General features: G+C 46.3%; 1 protein-coding gene across 1 annotated transcript; it reads left to right on the forward strand.

The window, feature by feature from the left end:
* Positions 1 to 1,616: 1,616 nt before the first annotated feature.
* Positions 1,617 to 11,308, forward strand: NXPH3 (neurexophilin 3). The gene is made up of 2 exons (XM_066630990.1): positions 1,617 to 1,673; positions 10,562 to 11,308. The coding sequence occupies exons 1-2, from the start codon at positions 1,617 to 1,619 to the stop codon at positions 11,306 to 11,308; spliced, it is 804 nt and encodes a 267-aa protein (XP_066487087.1).
* The last annotated feature ends 10,279 nt before the right edge of the window (positions 11,309 to 21,587 follow it).

Here is a 21,587-nt window from a genome sequence, read left to right on the forward strand (position 1 = left end):
TGCACTACGCACACCACCCTGAGCTCCCTGGAGGAAAGGCAGTATAAAAATGTGAAAAACAAATATTTTCCTTTGCCTATCCCTGCCTCTGCTTTAAGCACCCAGTTCAGCAAACAAGAGCTGGTGGGAGTTTCCCTCTCCTGCTGGGCAAGGAAAGAGGAGATGTTGCACTATTCCTACCTACAGGACTGTACTAGGGGTTTTTCTCCATGAATGTTAGGTGATTCCTGAACCCACCCCAAGATCTTTCACTTTCCCTTCAGGCTGACTTGGTACAGGGCTGCTTTCACTTCTTCCTGTCATGCCAGACATGCTTCTTGAGGCCAGTGAATAAGCCACCCTGTATATTGGTGCCACCACAAATATGCCAGAGTGGACAACTGAATGACCCGTAACATGGGTGCAACCTACAGGGACATTCTCCTGCAGAAACTGCACAAGAGTGATTTGCACAAGAGAGTATCCTAGTGAATGAAGTGAACGGGAACTGCACAAGAGTGATTTGCACAAGAGAGTATCCTAGTGGATTGGGCCCCATGTTTCTACGTGGGAAGTGGAAAATACTGTTTTGAGGTTTGTTTTTTTTATCTCAGGCACCAAGACGTCTTGACCCAGCTCTACATAGCATGGTATTCAAGTCATGCACAACACAACCCATTTGAGATCTGAATGGGCTTCTTCCATGCTTTCCCACTAAGTGTCATTATTATTATTATTATTATTTTTAAACTACTTATATGAGACAGGCTGTGGCTCAACACTGCCTGAAAGTCATACCTGCTCCCCTGGATGCCTAGACCCCCAGTACAAAAGGCAACTAGGCTAGGTTTGCACCGTGGTGAGGAAAACGCACTCTGCACATTCACAGAGATGCTCATCCCATATAACTTCCGGTATTCCAGGAGTAAGCCTTGGGCTTGAAAATAGGTGCTGGGGTTTATCCTTGGTTCAAGCTCTGAGCCCAGTTCAAGAGCCTCTTTCCACTGCTTTGTCAAGTCTCCTTCTGGAAGAGGACTTGCTTGGAAAACCACAAACGCTGCTTTTACATCCCAGGGCAAAACTCTGCAAGACAGAACCATTTGTCTGGACACTCTGGGGAGTTCATGCAGCATCTTTCCAAACCTTACCTTCAGCCCTTTTTTTTTTTTTTCCTTGCCCTGCATCTTGGCCTAACCGCACGGGGAGATAGAAGATCTCTGCCTTCCCTTGAAGGCAATGCTAAGTTCTGAAGTGTGATGCTGAGTTTCTAAGTTGGTAGGCAGGCAGGCAGGCAAGGGTTAAAGGCAAGACCGGCTTCTCCAGTGGTGGCACCTGTCAGTGGGAGGGAGCTAGTGGAGAGCAGAGCCAGGGACTGGAGTGAGTTTTTACCAGAGTCTCCAGCAAAGCCGAGCAACCAGGAGACAGGCACATGGAGGTCTCCAGCTGCAGAGGGTGAAGGGGGAAAAAGAAAGCTTCCTTTTGCTCATGCCTGACTGGGAAGTGACTGCCAGACTGAATCTAGCATGGGGGGATCCTAGGAGGCCAGAGGCCAGCTCATAAAAACAACAGCAAGAACCAGGAGGCACAACAGATTTGCAGAGATCGATCAGAGAGGGAAGAAGAAGAAGAGGTTGAAAATGCAGCTGACACGGTGCTGTTTCATATTCCTGATCCAAGGGAGCATCTATCTGCTGGTGAGTGACTGAAGGACTGAGGGAGGGGGGGTAGAAAAGGGGGGGGGAGAGCCATGCCCTTGCAGTCGCTGCCAGAAGGCGAATCAAAGGATGGTTTGTAGACAAACCATTGCTTTTAAAATAAAAAAAGGGATTTTCAGGCAGTTCTACGGTCTGTTGCTGTTTCCAGGAGCACTTCTTAGCATGCACTGGGCTTGCCGGCTCATAACATTGTCCCTGCATCAACTTTTGTGAGGCAGGTCACAGCCAGCACTGTAGACTTGGAGGAAATCAAAAGGGCATCTAGTCCACCCCCCTGCCAAAAAGGAAAGACAATCCAACCAGTCACTAAAACAGCCACTTTTTAGTAGTCTTCCTCCTTTGTGTTTAATAGCAACCTGACACATTTAGCAGGGAAAGCATTTTTTTTCCTGTCGCCTTATCTTATGGCAAGAAGAGCTGCTTTCCCCTGCTTGAGGTTTGGGTTAAAGAAATAGGGAGACTCAAAAACCAAAGTGGCGGTTCTTATCACCAGCCTTCCTCAGATCACTCAGCACTGTAGAGCCTTGAGTCTACAAGTATGGGTGCAGCAACCCAAATGTGCTTGCAGAGCCACAGCTGACTCAAGCAAGTGAGTCAAGCCACAAATATGCCAACCACAAGTGACAGAATAAAGATTGGCCATCCTGGCCAATCAGGATGGGGGAGGAATTCCGGTAAGCAGTCAGATCCTAAGCGTGAACATCTTGCGAGTTTCCCTGAAGGAAATGGGAAGGCCACCAAATATACTGCCTCTGTCTGTGTCAGTCCCTGATGCCCTGGAGTGGAAGAGGGAAGGGGAAAGGGTGGAGCTCATTTGGGAATGAAAAATCCTCCCAGTTCCAAGGGGAACCATCTGAGCTGAAAATTAATAATAGATAGTTTTGGAGCTGCCCAGCGAAAGCCTGGAATATAGAAAAATCTGAACAAGGATGCAAAGATGCTACTTTGAACCCGATCAATTAATTTTCTAGCAACAATCGCTTTCTGCAAAATGCACCTGCTGCTCCCCAGTTCCTGTTGTTAAGCAGCTGGGTTTTTTTGTTTTGTTTTGTTTTTTTAAAGCAGCAGTAGATTTTAAGCCATTTACCAAACATTCAGTAGCAAGGCAGGCCTTAGGAACAGAACAGGTCGATGGCTCTGCTGACCTTGGAAGTGTTGTCTGACTGTACGGAAAGGTATTTGCATTAGTCGATATCACAATGCATGGCTACGAGATGAATTTAAAAGAGACTCCACCTGAGGCTCAGGAACTTTGAGTTGGAGATGCACAGTATACACTTTGGAAACAGTCACGCTCTTTTTTTTTTTTTTTTTAGCTTGCTCTGCTCAACCAAAGCAGGAACTTTTATTGGCTTTCTTTAGCAACAGCCATGTACATGGCACTTTTCAAAGGATAAATGGAGAGGTCCCTGCCCCAAGTGGCTTACAGTTCAGATATTGACAACATAGGCAGATGCAAACAGGGAAGGTTTTCTTCCTTGCTCCCTCAAAAATGGAGGGCAGAAGGAAGGAGAGATTATTTTGAGGGAGTAGCATGGGCATCTATAGGGAAAATATATTTCCCCTATGAGGCAGACATTAAGAAAACCACTCTGCCCCACCTCCTGTATTTAATCTCTTAGACCTCTAAGGTATGTAACTGGGGCGGGGGGAAGGGGGCTACAGGTAGCAGCCTGGCCTCCTGCAAATGCTACTAAGGCAATATTGCTGGTCCTTTGATTGCTCCCTGCTGCAGGTCTTCCCACAGATCAGAGAAGTCCTACCCTCTTTCTCCCATCATTCAGTTGTTCTTTGAACACAAAACATTTCAGGTCCACAGGGAAACAAGCTCGGAGTTTTCTTTGGCAGCAGAGCACCTTTAATCCCTTCAGATCTGGCATGGATACAACTTCCTCCAAATGCCATCAGCATGGGGAAAGGTGGGGGGGGAACGGCAGCTGGCTGGTCTGGAACTGGGCAGAACAGGGTGGGTATGTCTGGTTGGATTCTCTGGTTACCTCCAGCTGAGTCTCTTCCCCCACCTTTTTTTCTTTCACTTACTCTCCCTAATAGTCAACGGACTGTTTTAACACCTGCACGCATGGCATGCATTCAAAATGCCAAGTTCAAGGAGGCGGGTTGTGGTCTTCTCACCTTTCCCTGAAGTGACTGCTTTTGTTTGATACAATTACAGCATCAGAGTCTGAAGGAGCCAGAGGGCTGCCTCTTGCAATAAACGCATGAAGCTGCCTTGCACTGCTCCAGCTGCTAGCCAAGCATTGTGTGCAAACCGGTGACAGCCCTTCTGGGTCTCCGAAGGAGATCTCTCCCAGCCCGCCACCTAAGATTAATTGGAGATGCTGAGAACTGAACCTGGGACCTTTTCGGTGCAAAGCAGGTGTTATCCCTGAGCTTTGACTGCCTTCCCTAATTGAGAATTACATGCAAATTCAAGGTTCTCCTCTCAATACGTATAGCACCCCCTCGTCCCTTCAGATCAGGGACCATGGGGGGGGTGCATGGGATTAACCGTACTCGGGTCCAGGAGCCCTGAAAATTTCCTGGGATCTTGCATTTTCCGATTTCACATGGGTCCATGAGAAGAGGGTGCAGGGGTTACATCATCCCTGGGCCCCGGGTCAAAAAGGGGGCATGGGAGCCAAATGACAGGAGCTAGACGTTTCCTGGAATCTCAAAAACTGTTTATATATATTGTGCAGAGACTAGCGTTTCACATATTGTGTAGGCCTACATACTTTTATATACAGTAATTTGTAGAAATTATGATCCGATGAGTGTATGAAATAATGATCCAGGGGAGAAGGGAAGGGCCCCCCCCCCCAAAAAAAAAATCATGCCCCAAAAGGGGCTCATAAGAAACTTTGTACCCCCTGATAAAATTCCTCTCAGAGGCCCCTGCTTCAGCTCTCGGGGTGGGGGCAGGCTCCCTCCATCAAACAGGTACCATCACAACACACAATTTTTACACCAGGAATCCCTTGGCTCCGGAATTCCCTTCAACCTTGCCTCCTTAGAAGATTTTGCAAGATAGTTCTATTCTAGAAGGCTTTCCGTGATTTTAATTTAATCTTGGTCTTATCGTGAATGTTTTTTGTTCAAGTGTATTGTCATTATTGAATAGGAAGGTTGATTGTTGTATAGTATTTTTAAATGTTAAAAGCTGCTTTGATTCTTTAGAGAAGAGGAGAAGATTCTTTTCCCCCTTATGATTCTTTCCTCTTCTTATGAGAAATTACGTCCACCACTATTACTAGAAAATAAAAGGGACAACCTTGTAAAGAAAGATACAGCTCACCTCAAATGCACTGATGCAAACTAAAAAAGAGAAACAATACATAACACGCACAAATGCCCTCCAAGATAGGAAACTACTGCTCCCATTTTGCAGATGAGGAAACTGAGGAGATGAGATGACCACAGTCACCTGGTGACTCCATGGCTGAGATGGGACTTGAGGCCTGATTTCTTGTGACTTCCAACAATCCTGCATAACACAGTGGCATTCTTATCACACACACCAACACTAGTTGCCCCCCCTCCCCACAAGCAGGCAATGGCCTGAAGATAATAATAGATTATCAAGCCCACCTCGCCTGGCAAATGTCAGGGAAAGCTTACAAGCTGGGAATGATGTAATAACCATGCCCTGTTTAGCTTCAGCACTCAGAGGTATAGTGATTTCATGATAGACTTCATTTAGCTTGTCAAGTGAACCAAGCAAGTGAACCAAGTTGCACAAGACAACCCTACAGACACTCCACTGAAGCAGCCAATCAAAACTGGGGCCAGGTAGGCCAATCGGTAAGTCCATATAGGGCAGTCAGTCAGACTTTATGAGAACAGCCCTGGTGGATCAGGCCAAGGGAGCACCTAGTCCAGCTTCCTGCGTCCCCACAGTGGCCCACCATATGCCTCTGGGAGCACACAAGAGAACAAGAGACCTGTTGCCATTCCCTTGCATCTGGCATTCAGAGAGAGGCTCACACCTTGTGTGATCAAACAGTCCCACAGGAGATGTTATTGAGCTGCCTCTCAGCATTACTATTCATTCATTCATTCACATTTTCACACTGCCCTTCCACCAAGGAGTTCAGGGTGGTGTACATGGTTCCTTCCCTCCTTGTGTTCTCACAACAACCCCATGAGGTAAGGTGAGGTTGAGAGATAGTGACTAGCCCAAGATCACCCTGGAAGCTTCGTGGCCAGCGGGGATTTGAACCTAGATCTACTAGGTCTTAAGTCCAACTCCTGAACCAATATTCATACACCATTCAGGGAAGGCTCTTATTTTATTCCTACAATGTTTTATTCTTATAATAACCTTGTGAGCTAAGATCAGGCTGAGAGATGATGACTAATTCAAGGGAGTTCAGTGGGTCTTACTCCCAAGCACACATAGGGCTGCAGTCCCGCTTTTGCCCACTAACTATTGCCCATTGTGAAATAAGAGTGGGATATTTTAAATAATCCCTCCTCTCCTCTTCTCAGAGTGCAGCATTCATCAGTGGTATCACTAGGGAATGCGGACCACACCAGGTTACAACTTCGAAGGTGGTGGTGACACCCTCCTACTGGCCAAAATTGTGAAAATCTTGCTATTTTTTAACAAATACCATCATGTTATATATCAGTGGTTCCCAAAAATGGTGGGTCATGACCCAAAACTGGGCCATTCCTCCTTAAGTGTCCGGTTTTCAACCAAAAACTGGATCCCCAGACAGAGTGATTTTCAGCATCGGGGAGGCCTGCGGAGGGGACTTTGGGCCTCCAGGACCCTCTCCAAGGCCAGCAGGATCCCCCAGGTAAGGGGGAAAGCCCCTGGTTTCCCACAGTGCTGCGACTGCTGCACTGCCATTGGGACACACTCCCTGTCTCAGGCCCCACCCCCGCAAACATTCACCTGCGGTCCCAAAGTCCGCGTGGGACTTTGGGAACCCATTACATATAATTTGATGGGTAATTTAAAGCAAAATACAGTGAAACAAACCACATTGAAATATCTTTATTCTATGAAATGTTATAGCCAAATAACCAGAAAAGGAAAACACAACTGCCTTATGTAACAAAAAGTGGATTTTCTTAACTCAAAACCGACCAATAAGACAGATTGTACTGAAAGCCAATAAGTTGTTGTTATGACACAGCAGGGAACCAATGAGGCAGTAGTTCTCACACATTTAGCACTGGGACCCACTTTTTAGAATGAGAATCTGTCAGGATCCACCGGAAGTGATGTCATGACCAGAGGTACAGGAAAATTTTCAACAAACCTAGGCTGCAGTCCTACCCAGGAGTAAGTTCCATTGACTATCATTGTTAAAAGAATATATATAGTAGCTTGTTAAAGTACAGGTCTGTAACATTTCCCCAATATAGTCACATACCAAGGTAGCATCAAGTCTAATATATTAAAAATAAAATATTGAAATGATTGGGGACCCACCTGAAATTGGCTTGTGACCCATCTAGTGGGTCCCGACCCACAGTTTGAGAAACACTGCCATAAGCTGTTAGTATGAGTCAGCTCCCATTTCCATGTATCAGAGGTGATACTAAAACTCTTATTCAGTTCTGTGAGTGTCATCAGGTTGGTCACTGGTTTTTTTGTTGGTTATTAATTTGTTGGGTGAACTGTACCATTATATATTCAGTAAATAAATAAAATTTATTAACCCTAGTGACACCACTGCATTTAGGTTGTGCATATGATACTGTAATTCTGTATGGTCTGGTACGGGAGGAGGTCCATCATAGGGGTGACGCAATGAGCTCTTGCACTGGGTGACATAAGCCCTAGTGATGCGTTCATTATAGTGCTTTGCAGTCTATGGCTCTTCTGGCTGCACAAGCCACTTGAGAAGCAATACCCACTTGGGCAGTATGCCCATTTTACAGACAGAAAATTGAGGCATCAGCAAGATATAGGCAAAAATGCCACCACCACAAAATGGAACCCTTCACTCTGGCACAGTCACTCGAATGCTGGATTTCAGGAGAGGAGTGAGAAACCTAAGTTCACATCCTTGCTCAGTGATAAAGCTGTTAAAACAGCACTCTAAGCTTCCTAGAGGAACGGCAGGATACCAGTAAATAAATGAATAAAAAATGATGCTCAGATGGAGAGGGTGAGTAATGCAACATTCCCTCATTTTAGTCACTCTGACAACAAATGCCGCAGGCTTCTGCACACATCACCTTGGAGGTAGACTTGAGCCTGGGCTGACATCAGGTCTCTGTGCATCCTGCTCTCTGTCTTTATGGTAGAGCAGGCGTGATACAACTCCTTCCATCCCAAGGGCCCAGTCACAAGGTATGGGGACAGCAGGTCAGCTTTGCGTGTTCTGATCATATTTTCATGGGAACGAAGACCAGTGGGGACTGCCAGCTAGTAGACCCAATATCACAATATTGATATTAACAATACAATGCAATAATAATATAATCAGTAGCACTGTTCTCTTGCAAAATGGGCAGGCCAATCGTATACAGCTCCTTATGTAGCGATACAGTAGCACCAGCTTCAACTGTATCCCATGGGAGAGTTTTGCCTGTTGAGGCCTCCTCGGGGTAAGGGAACATTTATTTCCCCAGTGGCCACCATGGGTCAACTAAGACTTGCACTAGCTCTACAGCTGGTGCGAGTCTGCATTGACTAATGGAAGCAGATCGGGCCTGGGAAGGGGGTTAGGATTCAGTAGCGACTGCTGCCACTGAGCATGCCCCTTTCCCAAGCGTAATCCGCCCCGTCACCACCCTGTCCCCACCCCTGTCACCACCCCATTCTACCCATCCCCTCCTGCCCTGGCTGCGGCCTACTGAAAGCCAACATAGTTGGTGGGTCTTTGGCCATCTGTAGATGCACAGGAGGCCGCTTTGGCCTCCCCGTCTATGGCTGCTTTACAACTGCTTGTAAAGCAGTCTCCATCAGCACAATGCACATCCCACCAGTGGCCAACCCACTTCCAACTGGATTGTAAATGATATAAAATTTAAAATGGAACAAGGAATATCAACCAACATTCCTGAAGCAAGAGAGTTCAAACCTGCCCAAAAGCCCTGGCCCCGAATCTGAGACCCAATGGGTTTGATTGTAGCTGCTCGGTCAGTGTCACTCAGATCTCTTTACGTGTTCTTCTGGCTGACACTGAACATGTTGTGCTCACGTTAATCCTTGTTCCAGAGAGCCTCCAACAACTGTAGGTATAATGACCCTGGTTTTGTTTTCAGAAAAGATGCCCCTGAACCCGGAAATGCTGATGCTGCTATTCTCTTAACTCAGGCAGTACTTGATTACACACAGAAAGCCATTATTTTCTCTGCTTCGTGGTTTTCCACCATTCACTAGGGCTGTCAACCAATTAAAGGTCTTTCAGTCAATTAACTGCCTGGCCTTTTACTGATTAATTGAACAAATGTTAGCAGGCCTGTGGCAAGAGCTCCATGGCGTGCCTCTCTGAAATGCCTAAATGAAAGTGGCCGTTGCTCTTAAGCGTGACAGTTTAACAAATAAAAGCCACCGCTCGCTGTTGGAAAGGAATTTTTTTCCCCATGGAATGTGGAGGAAAGGGTGTTCTGTTTCAATCGCACATCAGAGTTAAAACAGCCTCAAAAGATAAGCAAATTGAAGAGGTACCAGTACGATGGGAGATCCAAGTTAAAAAATGGGTTCATATTGATTTAAAGCTAAGCATCTTCAGGTTGTTCCTCAGTCTTAGTGCTTGAAGGAAGAGCACTGTGGTTTCAACCTGAAAGGTAGCAGCACAATAGCTGCTGCCTTTGAAAGGAAGCACAGTCTCCTACCTTTTCACACTGCCTGCCCAACACCCCCCACTCCTGAATCTCTGTCATCCTTAGGTGGTTAGAGATCTTCACTTTCTTAAATGGCTCTTCTCTTTCTTCCTTGTTGCCCTTTACGGCTGGAACAGATAGGCGATATTACCTTTCTCCAAAGTATGTTCATTTAGCTCAGTCTCCTCTCTGCAGACTGCCAGCATTTCTCAAGAGTTTTAACCTGGGTCTTTCACAGCCTGACCTGGGGATGCCAGGGATTGACCTCTACATGCCAAGTAAGCACTCTGACAGTTAGTCCAACCCTAACTAGTGCTGGCCCAGACAGGCAGCATGGCCTGAGCTGTATCCAGCACTAGTTGGGAGCCATCCGGAGGTTTCCTCAGGATAAGGGGATATTTCCCCCCTTACTCCAAGTAATGCCCCAGCCAGCTCTATGGGGCTGCCTTGGATCTCTGCCAGCTATATAGCTGTCAGAAGTCCAAGCAGCCCTGTGTAAGGCTTCCTGGTTAAGGAAGGAGGATAGGATATGGCAAAGGAGGCCCCCTACCTGGGCATGATCCACCATTTTGTCCCCCCTGCCCAGAAATGCCCCCTCCCCACTTCCAAAACTCCCTCCTGCCACCTTCTCCCAGCCCCTGCCCCACTCAGCACAAAACATACCTCAATTTGTGTCACTCAAGGCCAGCGGAACGCCACCCTCAACAGCAGAAGTGTTTGGATTGTGCTCTGAGCTGCAGCTGATCTTTTCCCTCTCCCCTTTCTTACAAAGTAAGTGTTCCAACACTGAGCTATGGGTTTGATATTTTCCCTCTTCCCTCTTTTCTTTGGTTCCTATCCTCATCCAAAAGAGAGCTGTTAAGTGGTCTCCCACCCAAGCAGTGACCACAACCAGACCTGCTGAGTTTCAACATATGCTGCCATTATAGTATTCTCACATTCTGCCAACAAGCAAAAGCCCACCTTCAGCAATCAATCATGGTGAGACAGACAATCTGGAGAGTCCCCTCCCAATTTCGAAGCACGCGACAAGACTGTGCTTCAACTCTGTGGTCATGATTTCTTATTGATCCACACAGGTGATCTGTGGACAAGATGAGCCAACAGAGGAAGAGGAGGAAGAAAGTAGCAAGCCATCCAAAGAGCAACAACAGAGATCCCAGGTACAAAAGAAAAAAGGCCAAAATGCCCTGAAGTCCTTGGTCGCCCCATCTCACTTCCAGAACACGTCTCTGCTGGAGTTGGTCTCCACCAATTCGCAAGAATTTTGGGATGTCTTGGAGAGCTTATCCAAGCAGGAACAAGGTGTGCAGCCCCGCAACCGCAGAGACTCTGTCGCCAACCCTGGTCGATTTAAGAAGATATTTGGCTGGGGGGATTTCTATTCCAACATCAAAACCGTCAAGCTGAATCTATTGATCACCGGGAAAGTAGTGGACCACGGGAACGGCACCGTCAATGTCTTCTTTCGGCACAATTCCACAGGGCATGGGAACATCTCTGTTAGCCTGGTGCCACCCAACAAGGCAGTGGAGTTTGACCTCGAGCAGCAAATCTTCATTGAGGCAAAAGAATCGAAGATCTTCAATTGCCGGGTGGAGTATGAGAAAGTGGACAAAGCCAAGAAAACTACCCTCTGCACCTATGACCCTTCCAAAACCTGTTTCCTCAACCACACACAGAGCCAGGTCTCCTGGGTCTGCTCCAAACCATTCAAGGTCATCTGTATCTATATCACCTTCTACAGCCTCGACTACAGGCTCGTCCAGAAAGTATGTCCCGACTACAACTACCACAGCAATGTTCCTTATTACCCATCTGGGTGACAAAGTACCTCTTTAATCTCAGAAGCCACCCAAGTCCCAAGAACAACTTGATTTGGGGTATCGGCAAGAAACTATACAAGATGGGGCTGCAGGCAGAGCGAGCGATGTCTCTCTGATGCCAGACAAACCCACAAAAGCCTGGCCTCACTGAAAGACAAGAGGTTTGAGAGAGTTTGAGCACAAGCAAGAGAGAACAAGAGTCACCATCCTTGCAACACATCGGTCCGCAACTTTTCCTCTTCTTGCACTTGTCAGCGCTCAGGGCCAGCCAAGGCATTTCAGCACCCAAGATAGAAAATCCAAACTGAAACGCTTCCCAGCTCCATCTCTGCTAATTGACACACACACACACAATCTGCAAACAAGTTCCCTGTGCAAGCCTCTAAGCCAGTGATCTTTTGTGTCATGACCCCCAATAAATAAATAAATGAGTCTGAGGATCGATTGCTCATGACAACCCCTCCTTGTGCAGGCTTTGAAAGGTTGCCATGACCCCTCCCCAAAATGAAACTTCATGACTCCATTGGTGTATAACCCACAGGTTGAAGAACACTGCTCTAAGGCTTGCATAGGAGACCCTCATGGTGGATTGTTTTCTTTAGGTGAGACATGTCAATCTCCCATCCTGTAGCCCTTAATGACACCTGAAACTGACCATCTGCTGCCTCATCTTGGCTTATGATCAGTACTAGTGCCAGATTGCTGAGGGTCCTGGGTTAAAGCTGTGCACTGGGTCCCTTGTGACAACCCCCCCCCCCATCCCTTGAACTAGTGCTACTATTGCTATGGTACTGAAAGTTTAGGCTAGAACCTGGTCAAGAAGAATTCAGAGGGCCTATGAACCTTCAGCAAGCACCTAGTCTTTGGTGCCACCCAAGCTTCCAGTACTGTTCCCTTCTCCACTTTTGCTCTCTTGGGAAAAGCTTGAAAATAACACAGGCCAACACATATTTTGCTGCCTTGAAAGTTAGACCTATTCCTGGGTCTATTCCAGATGCAGGGGAGGCAGGTTGTGTCTGTTGTCTGGTGTGCTCTCTGGGGCATTTGGTGGGCCTCTGTGAGATACAGGAAGCTGGACTAGATGGGCCTATGGCCTGATCCAGTGGGGCTGTTCTTACGTTCTGGGTATATTTGGGGTGCCGATTCCAAAAAGGGCATCGGTTTTGCCCTATCATGTCTAGTTTCAGAGACATGCCATACCTTCATTACTGAATGGCTCAACCAGCTTCCTCATGAGAAAGCCTCTGCCATGGCTTCTTCACAAGGAGACTGCTTGAACCATTCACTAACAAGCCTATGCCATGTCTCCGAAACTAGACACGATAGGGTAAAACTGGTGTCCTTTTTGGAACTGGCACGCCAAATTCATATAAAACCTCCAAACTTTTTTGGGGGGGGGAGGGGGAGTTTTCTGACCCTCTGTTTTGCAGGCCTGGGTAACCAAAGGCGACTATCTAGGGTTCCAAAGGGCCATTCCTGGGTCATAAATCCTGCACTCTCAGCTTCCTGACACATAGATGGAGAGTCTGGCCCGCTGGCTACAATAGTTCTTTCTTTCACCCTATGTCCTTCCCCAAAATTAATGCGATCCAACCCAATTAGGGCCAGATTCTAGCGACATCCTAATGGATAAGTTTTTCCTAAATGGGACACAGATAAATTGCACCTGTGCTTCTCTGCGTATATTTATATATTCAGGGCAGGCAGCGCCACAGAAAATGAATGCAATCCAATACAATCAAATAAAATAATAGTGCTGTCACTGTGTTAAGGAAATCTTAGTCAATTAATTGTATAAATTTTAGCAGATTAGCTAATGGCATATGCATAAGCTGAGTGGAGCAGGGAGCTCATGATGGGGTAACGGCAGATACCTTTGCTGGGAAGAACACTGGCAGAGAGTCCAGGTACATCTGCATGGGGCCTGGAAAGTCCTGGAACTGGTTAGTGATAATGCCAAAGCAAAGGGGTGATCGGCACTTGGTTTTGTATCATCACGGCATGTCAATGGTTGGCAGACTTTGCCTTTTTCTCTGAAATTGTCATTCTTTATTTCTGGGCTGTCCAGACTCTGTCCCATAGGCTGGATCTGATGCCCTGCCTAAGCCCTCCCGTGTGAACAGCACTAAGCATTCCACGGGGAATCCTCCACAAAGCCCTCTGTGCGCCCCCAGTCTTCGCACCATCCAGTCGCTTCCAACACCCCAGCAGGCTTTGTGCCAGGATTTCCAGTCAGACGTGGCTAGTCAGCACAAAGATTGGGGGCATAAGGAAAGGTAAGTGCCGTCCATGCCAGAAAAGCCTTTGCAGGCACACAGCAGTCTCCACTTTGGAGATTGCTGCTTTATTTGATCACCCATTAAGGAGAATTCCCATTACATCATAGTCATATTTCTACACTGATGCGTTTTCTGTCTTCTCTTATGTTTTTACAGGTCTGGTTTGTGATTGGGAGGGGTGGGGGAGAAACAACTATAAAATGCAGTAGGCTGGAGTAGCCTAATACAGAGTGGTGTAGCAAAGGACTACTAGGGCTTTTAAGGGAACCCTTAAATTCTTTTATGTTGAAAGCTTCCTGTTGACAGGTTCACCCTGTTTGATTGCTTCCCTGGTCAACTGGGGGATTAGTGCTGAATTGCCCCTTATTTAGTCAGTTGTCTTCTCCTACAAAAGGGGAGTGGGTGGGATTAAATCATTTCTTCCCCCCCCCCCACCATTTTTCCTCTTTTCACCATAACTAGACAGCACCATTTTGCTCTAATGCATTGGAGAGGGGAAAGTGGAAATAAACTAGTCATTTAATCCTGCCTCCTTTGCAGTGTTTACTGAGTAGGGGGCAATTCAGCACTGTGCTGGTCAGGGAAGCGATAAAATAGGGTGAACTTGAAAACCAGGAAGTTTTCAATTAACATTAGAAAGAACTTTTGCTGCGTAGATCTAACTTTTGAGTAGATATTTTAGAAGGATCTTGGGCATTGTTGAGTAATATAGTGCTCTATTAAATTAACTCCCTTTTAATTTCACTTCCAACTAATTGTCCATAAGCAACGTCTTGGCAGTACTAAAGAGCTCTAGCGTGAAATTCCCCCTTCTCTTGCAAAAGGAGGAAATGCTTCTTCTGAGATGATACCAGCAAGTGTTGCTTCTGCAGTAATGTACTTGTCCCAGCAGGTGCCATCTTAGGAAAGGCATCTCTGCCCCCCCCCCCCGCCCACTGCCCCAGATGAAAATCTCTCAGATGGTGCCTGGTGCCTGCTTTTATATATATATTTTTTTAATCCTCCAGCTTGATTTATTGAGGGTTGTTTGATCAACAGGTCCTTAATCAAACCCATGAACTGATTAGATGCCTAGTAAAGTATGAATGCACTCGGCATGTATTACAATTATTACACCAAATTGTTTAATGCCAGCTATCTCAGACAAGATGTTCTTCCAGGAAGTGCTTAGGTTCAGCCTTCAGTAAGTCTCCAACGGGTGGAAGTGACGAGCCAGCCATTGAGAATGTGTCTCTTTGCATTGTGGAGCCTAGGCACAAAGAGAGCACACTCTGTTGCATTTAAAAGATTGGAATGGAACATAAGAGGGAGGTAGCAAAACCTAAGGATCCCAGCCAGATGAACAAGGGAAGCTGCCTTATTCTAAGTCAAGTCATTGGTCCATCATCTCATAGCTCAGTATTGTCTACATTACAGTTACGGTTGGTAGCTCTCCAGACCAGGAGTGTCAAATTCATTTCATATAGTGGGCCAAATAGCATTCATGGTGCCTGCTGAGGGCCAGAAGTGACATCACTAAGCAGGATATGATGTCATTAAGCAGGTGATGGCCAGAAATAAGCTCTTTGTTCTCACATAGAAACTCAGTTGCAAATGGCGGAAGAGAAACTGTGCAAATCTTGATCATATTTTCAAGATATGGGACAGCCAGTTATCACACGGTGCCTTTTCAGCAGTGCTGTTTCTGCCAGCACTGAGTCTCTTTGCAGCTCAGCAGCTGAGAGGTGGTCTGCAAGGTGAAACCTCAACGAAAGCAGTGCTGCTGAAAGGGCAGCCCACATGATAATTGGGCTCCCCCAGTGCCTCAGCAGCCTCTCCCTCTCTCACCCCCCCGGGGTCCCCCCCCATAGCATTCCTTGCTTTCCAAGGCCTCTTTCCATTTCTCCCTCCCAGAGCCTCAGCAGAAGTGGCGCTGCTAAAACGGCAGTGTTGGGACAGCCCAATTATCATGGGGGCTAGATGGAGCTTCCTGGGGGTGCATGTGGCCCACGGGCCATATATTTGACTCTGCTGCTGCAGACTTTTAGATGGGGCTGTTCCCCAGAGATATCCTGAACTGAGCCTGGGACCTTCATCATGTGAAGCAGGTGTACCGCCACCAAGCCACAGACCCAGATGATCACAGGCACTCTTGATAGCACAGGGCCCAATCCTATCCAACTTTCCAGCACTGGTGCAGCCACAATGCAGCCTGGACGTAAGGGAACAAGTGTTCCCTTACCTTGAGGAGGCTCCTGTAACTGCCTGCCCACCAAAGGATGCAGTGCACGTCCCATTGGCACGGCTACACCAGCACTGGAAAACTGGATAGGATTGGGCCCATGGTCCCTGTCTATACCATTCACTATAGCACAAAGTTTCCAAGAGAAGCTAAGAGGAACATGGGACACACATACCTGTCCACCCACCGCTAGTAGCAATTTACTCCTTTGGGAAATGTTCAAGGAAATAGCCAATTTAAGTTCACAGACCCACTAATTGGTCCACCATTCATCTAGGTTCTTTTTATTGTAGACCTAATAAGAGCAATACACGGTTTTCAGCATCAGCTACGGTAGCGGCATATTTCCCAGTAGCAACAAACCTGGTGAGAAGGGAATAACAGCAAAAGAACCTGCCTCAGCCTTCTGTGGCCTCACACTATGCCAGAAGCTGGTCCTTTGGCCAAATCAAGTTGCAGACCAGATGTATGTGCAACTGTATGTGCACATATACACTGTATAGATAAGGGCGGGCATGCACATGTTTCCATTATTTCCTCTTCCTGCCTTCCCAGATTTCCTGTGGAATCTGTAACAAGTCTTAGGGCCCAATCCCAATTCCCAGTGCTGATACAGCTGTTTCAATGGGGCATGTGCTGCAACCTGTGGTGGAGTGGCAGTCACAGAGACCTCCTCAAGGTAAAAGAACATTTGCTCCTTTACTTCGGGGCTGCATTGGCACTGGAAAGTTGGATAGGATTGGACCCTTAGGCAATTGGAATGTCTAGTGTGGAAACCTGTCTCCCCCAGGTGGAGTTCTGAGTGTGTAGTCAGATTCTGATGGCAAAAACATTAGATATTTTTCAGACCCCTAAATCCATGTTTTAGTATAGAGAGAACAGCTCTCACAATGAACATTGTAATTTTAAAAAAAATAAAGAAAAATAACCAAAATCCTCTATTATCTCACGCTGGGGAAATGTCAGAATGGGTTAAATTTCATAGTGATGCTGAATGTTCATTCATGTTCATAGCAGCTGGAGTCTGCTAGCCGCTATTGCACCCACATGAGCAGATGGGGATTTCCATGGCATGAATGTACGCAGCAGTGATATGCGCATTGCCAGGGCATAGAGTGTGATTTGCAGCCTCCACATAGTTCCACACCACATAGCTCCACACCCAGGACAAGTAATCCATATATGGAAACCTATTTCCAGAGGCATTTTGCCATTGCTGGATTAGACGTGAACCACAAATAACTGGATTCCAATACCAATACACTGGTTTGCCTCAAGCAATCCCCTCTGAGCCTCAGTTCTCTACCTGTAAAATGGACACATTAATGACCTACCTCAGGTAGTTACTGTGAAGATGAAGCAGGATGACAAAGCACTCTGCGTTATAGAAAAGATTTCATCAAGTTTACTTCTCCGCTTTCCCCAGTTCCTCCGCTTCTCTTGTCACTCTTTGACATTTTCCTCTCTCCTGGTGACCTCTTTCTCCTGCCTAGTTTGCTCTGTACTTTTCTCCAATTAAAGGATGGGCACAACTCCTTGTATCATGTATTTATTTTTAATACTGTGAAATGAAGAATAAAGTTCCCCCCTGCATTACAAAGGGGTACAATGACAACCGACTTCGGCTTTTATTGAAAGTAACCTCTTTTCTCCACTAATAAAGGAGGAACTTGATGATGTAAAAAAAGCTTTGCAACGGAGTGAATGGCTCCAGTGGTAAAACCAAAGAACTAGCCTGAAAATCTACATTGCCTCTTCCCCAGTCCACCTTCAGTATTAAAGCCTCCCAAATACAAGGTGATCTTAGTGCTTCTTTGGAATCTTCCCTAGAAGTTTCCCCATAGATTGCTTTGGGTTTGGGTTTGTCCATAGCCCTCCAAAAGCATTCATTCCTTCTGCAAAGTTTCCCCAAACTGGCATACTTTGCCAAAAAAAAAAAAAAAACCCTGGTCAAACAGTGTCTGGATAAATGTTCAGCAACTCTCCCAATTAAGGAAGAGCATCCAGATGGGACTGACTGCAAAAATGAGCTGAAACTGAATTTCCTTGAAAAATGTTCTTTGCAGGTAAAATAAGCTACCTTAGGGGAGACCTTTGATGGGATGGAAATGTGGGATATTAAAAAACAATTTAACCATTTGGAAAGAGGTGAATGGTTAGAATGGAAGTGGCCAACAACATGGGGGGGGAAAACCCTAAATCTTGATCTTCCTTATGGTACGGCTGTGATCTCATTCAGGTATATTGAGATTACTTGAATATCTATTATTATTCTATTATTTCTAAGGAATGCCTAAGACAGGGATGTCAAACTTGTTTAATACAGAGGGCTGAAGTTAGCATTCACGCTGCCTGCTGAGGGCCGGAAGTGACATCATTAAGCAGAAAGTGACATCATTAAGCAGATGATGGCCAGAAATGTAAGCACTTGGTTCTCACATAGAAACTCATTAGCTACCAATGACTGAAGGGAAAATGTGCAAATCATGTGTATTTGCAAGATATGAGAGAGCCCAATTATTAAGCTGGGAGAGCCCAATTATAATGGGGCCAAATAAATTGCTTCCAGGAGCTGCATTTGGCCCACAGGCCTTATGTTTGACCTGCCAGGCCTAAGAGGAGACATTCTGCTACTGACTTCTGTAATCAGTCAAGACATTATAGGGAAAAAAAGAGATGAAACAAGTGATGGGAGCTGGAGAGGACAAGAAGAAATGATTTATAAGATCATTGGCCCAATCCAGTTCCAGAGAGCAGCAGAAGGCTGGGCAGATGCTGCTTCCCCCCATAGGGAGACACAGTGGCTAGCTTCCCACCTGCGCAAAGGCTACATGGGGATACAAGTGACACCTGAGATGCTATATGCATCTCCTTTTCACTGGATGCGGTTTCGTGCGTGCACACATACACAGCAGGCTGCTGCGCACTTGTTACAACAGACACTAGTCCAAGATGCATAAACAGTGCCCAGAGCAAGTAATGAGAAATTAGAGACTCAGAATAGAACTGGGCCATGCAATGAGCTTGGAAAGGCAGCAGGTTTAAATAACCGACAAAAGAAAGCATTTGGCTAACATCATTCGGTGCCACGGGATATTGTGATGGCGACCATTGCACAAATGGCTTTCAAACTGCTTGTAGCTGCTGCAGATTGCCAGATGCGACAGCGGGCCAGCCACAAGGGACATCATGCCTTCACTTGCAACTGGCCTCCAGGCATCCGACAAGCCACTGTTGGAAAATAAAATACCAATTCAGATTATTTGCTGGTCAGGCGCCAAATGGCAGTTCTTATGGAAGGCACAATGATTCATTTGGCCATTGGTACAAATGAAGAGCTACTGTCCTTTGCAGGGCTGGCCCATACATGAGGCCAATTGAAATGGTTGCCTCAGGCAGCAGATGAGTGTGTATGTGGCGTGGGGAGGTGCTCATCTCTGCCTATTAGTCTCCACTGCTACTCGTTCCCCTTCCATTCCCTGGATTGGAAAAGCAAGAGGGGGACAGAGAGGAAGAGGAAGTGCACAGGGGAAGAGGGTACTGAGCTAGAGCATTGGAAAGTGGGAGGGGCAACATTTGACATACCCTCTCAGGAGGTCTTGGGCTGGCCCTGTTTCTCTGTAATTATTAGGGAAGCTGAGCAGCATGGAAAACCAACGTGGTGCAGCTTGGAGAGTTAAATCCCCATCCAGTTATAAAGAGGAGACTGAGATTTTGAACAGGAGCTAAGGCTGGCTTATTCCTGCAACTGGGCCACCATTCTCAGCTGGCATGGAGTACCCACCAAGGTAGGATGAAGAAAATCTTGGTCCACACACTCAGGATAAAAAAAGGATCTACTGGAAAATGCCTTCCCAAGGTCGCTCCAAATCCTACCACTAGCTGTTGGCCTTAATTGTATCATCTGTTAAATGGGAACAGCAGCAAGGTTGTTGCGAGAAGGTACAATATGCGTACTAGAAAACCTTGTGGTGTTGTATAAAAGTTAGCACTAAATGTGACAAAATGTGAGGGATGGGGGCCGAGAGCTCATTAAAAGAGTGGACCTGCTTCTCAAAGGGGGAGGGGATGGAAGAAGCAGAAAATTTGGGCTCCAAAAAATTGAAAATGTCAGGCCTTGATTGCCTCTCTGTCGCTCTGATCACACCATAAGCAGGGGGTGAATTCACTTCCATCTACAGTATATGATGCTTGCCAGTTTGCTAATAAATAGGATTCCCTCTTCTCACCAGGAAAAGGAGGGGGGGGAAAAACTCTAATTTAAATTTAATGAGCCTCAAAGCTTGCGCTTCCAATAACCTTTGCTCCAACACATCCAGAAAACCAGCCACTTAGAACAAACACCCAAGTCAAATCTACCATGCTTAGCAGTTAACAGGGAAAGGGAACTGGTACAGCTGCCCACGCTGCAACCATCTGCCTGGCTGAACTCCGCAGAAAGGACAAGAAAGAAGGCACAGAAATCAGAAGCAACTGAAAGACCAAAGAGAAAGATATTTGTTAGTGCACAATACCTGTTTTTTTTGTGGGGGGCAGGGCGGAGGAAGCGCAGAAAAATAAAGATGACTACAGGGGCCACATCTGTTTAGATCTAATTTTTCCATCTATCCCCCAAAACAGAGGCATTTCAGGATAGTGTGCATTGTACCTCTGTGTTTTCACAGCATCTAGTGCAGAATTCAGTATCCTAAAGCACTCAGTTTTCATTCAATAACCACCATAAAAGAAGCAGGTTTCTAGTCCTCTTGACGGCTTTATCAAAGACTGAAAATGAGACAACCGTTTCCTGGTGAAAATCGTCATTCTGTCTAAATCTTGATAGACCACTTTTCAACAAAAGAGGTTCTCCAAAGCAGTTAACACAGCAAAACGAATGAAAAGAGGCTCACAGTTGTTATTTTTGATGGCACAATGAAGGCACCAACAACCAGGAGAAGACACTGTACTGGGAAGACCAGGAACAGTTACTTCCTCTTGCTAAACATACAAGAACCACCACTTTAGCATGTCTTTTTGCCCAAAAAGCAGGGAAAACTCAAGCGCGTGGTGAGCAAAGCTTGCAGGACTTGGGAGCAGATCACCAAGGCTCTGGCTGTAAGGAGGGTGAGATACAGAATTTTGACTGGCAATTCAGATCCATATTTATTTTTCACATTTTGATACCGTCTTTCCTCCAAGGAACTCAGGGCCCTCCTTTTTGTCATCGCAACAACCCTGTGAAGTAGGTGAGGCTGAGAGACAGTGACTGGCCCAAGGTCACCCAGGAAGCTTCATGGCTGAGTGGGGGCTTGAACTTAGGTCCAACTCCTGAACAACGACACCATCCTGGCTCCCAGGATAAGAGCTGGGTCCGCAACTCCAAGAGGAGGGCAACATTTGATGGAGACCTAGAGAAATTCTAGTGTCTTTGCCAGTAGCAGCAGCAATATGAAGCTCTTCTTGCTAACCAGTTCCCTTGCATTTTGCCCCAGAATGCAAAATGTACATCAAGACTTAACATCTTGATGTAGTGTCATTCACCTGTTTATCAAATTTTATCCCACTTGTTAGAATAAAAGACTCTTATTTTACCCCCTCCACCCCACACACACCTCTCTATTGCATACCACCAAGAGAGAGAGAGGAGGGGGGCAGGGTGGACAATATCATACTCTGTGATTGGCAGCTAGCATGAAGACTCTGGATTGGCCAGGCCTGGAGGGTGGGTAACCTCAAAAAGGTTAATAAGTATGCTCTTAACTCTCCAGCCCCAGCGATTAAAATTAGCTCCCACTCATTA

This window comes from Tiliqua scincoides, chromosome 5, assembly GCF_035046505.1.
Source record: "Tiliqua scincoides isolate rTilSci1 chromosome 5, rTilSci1.hap2, whole genome shotgun sequence".
Lineage (NCBI taxonomy): Eukaryota > Metazoa > Chordata > Lepidosauria > Squamata > Scincidae > Tiliqua > Tiliqua scincoides.

What these genes read in the sequence shown, in the direction of transcription:
- NXPH3 (XM_066630990.1), top strand. Translation starts at nt 1,617, where the DNA reads ATGCAGCTGACACGGTGCTGTTTCATATTCCTGATCCAAGGGAGCATC. An exon ending in AAGGGAGCATCTATCTGCTG is followed by an intron (nt 1,674 to 10,561) that starts GTGAGTGACTGA and finishes TGATCCACACAG; the next exon opens with GTGATCTGTGGACAAGATGA.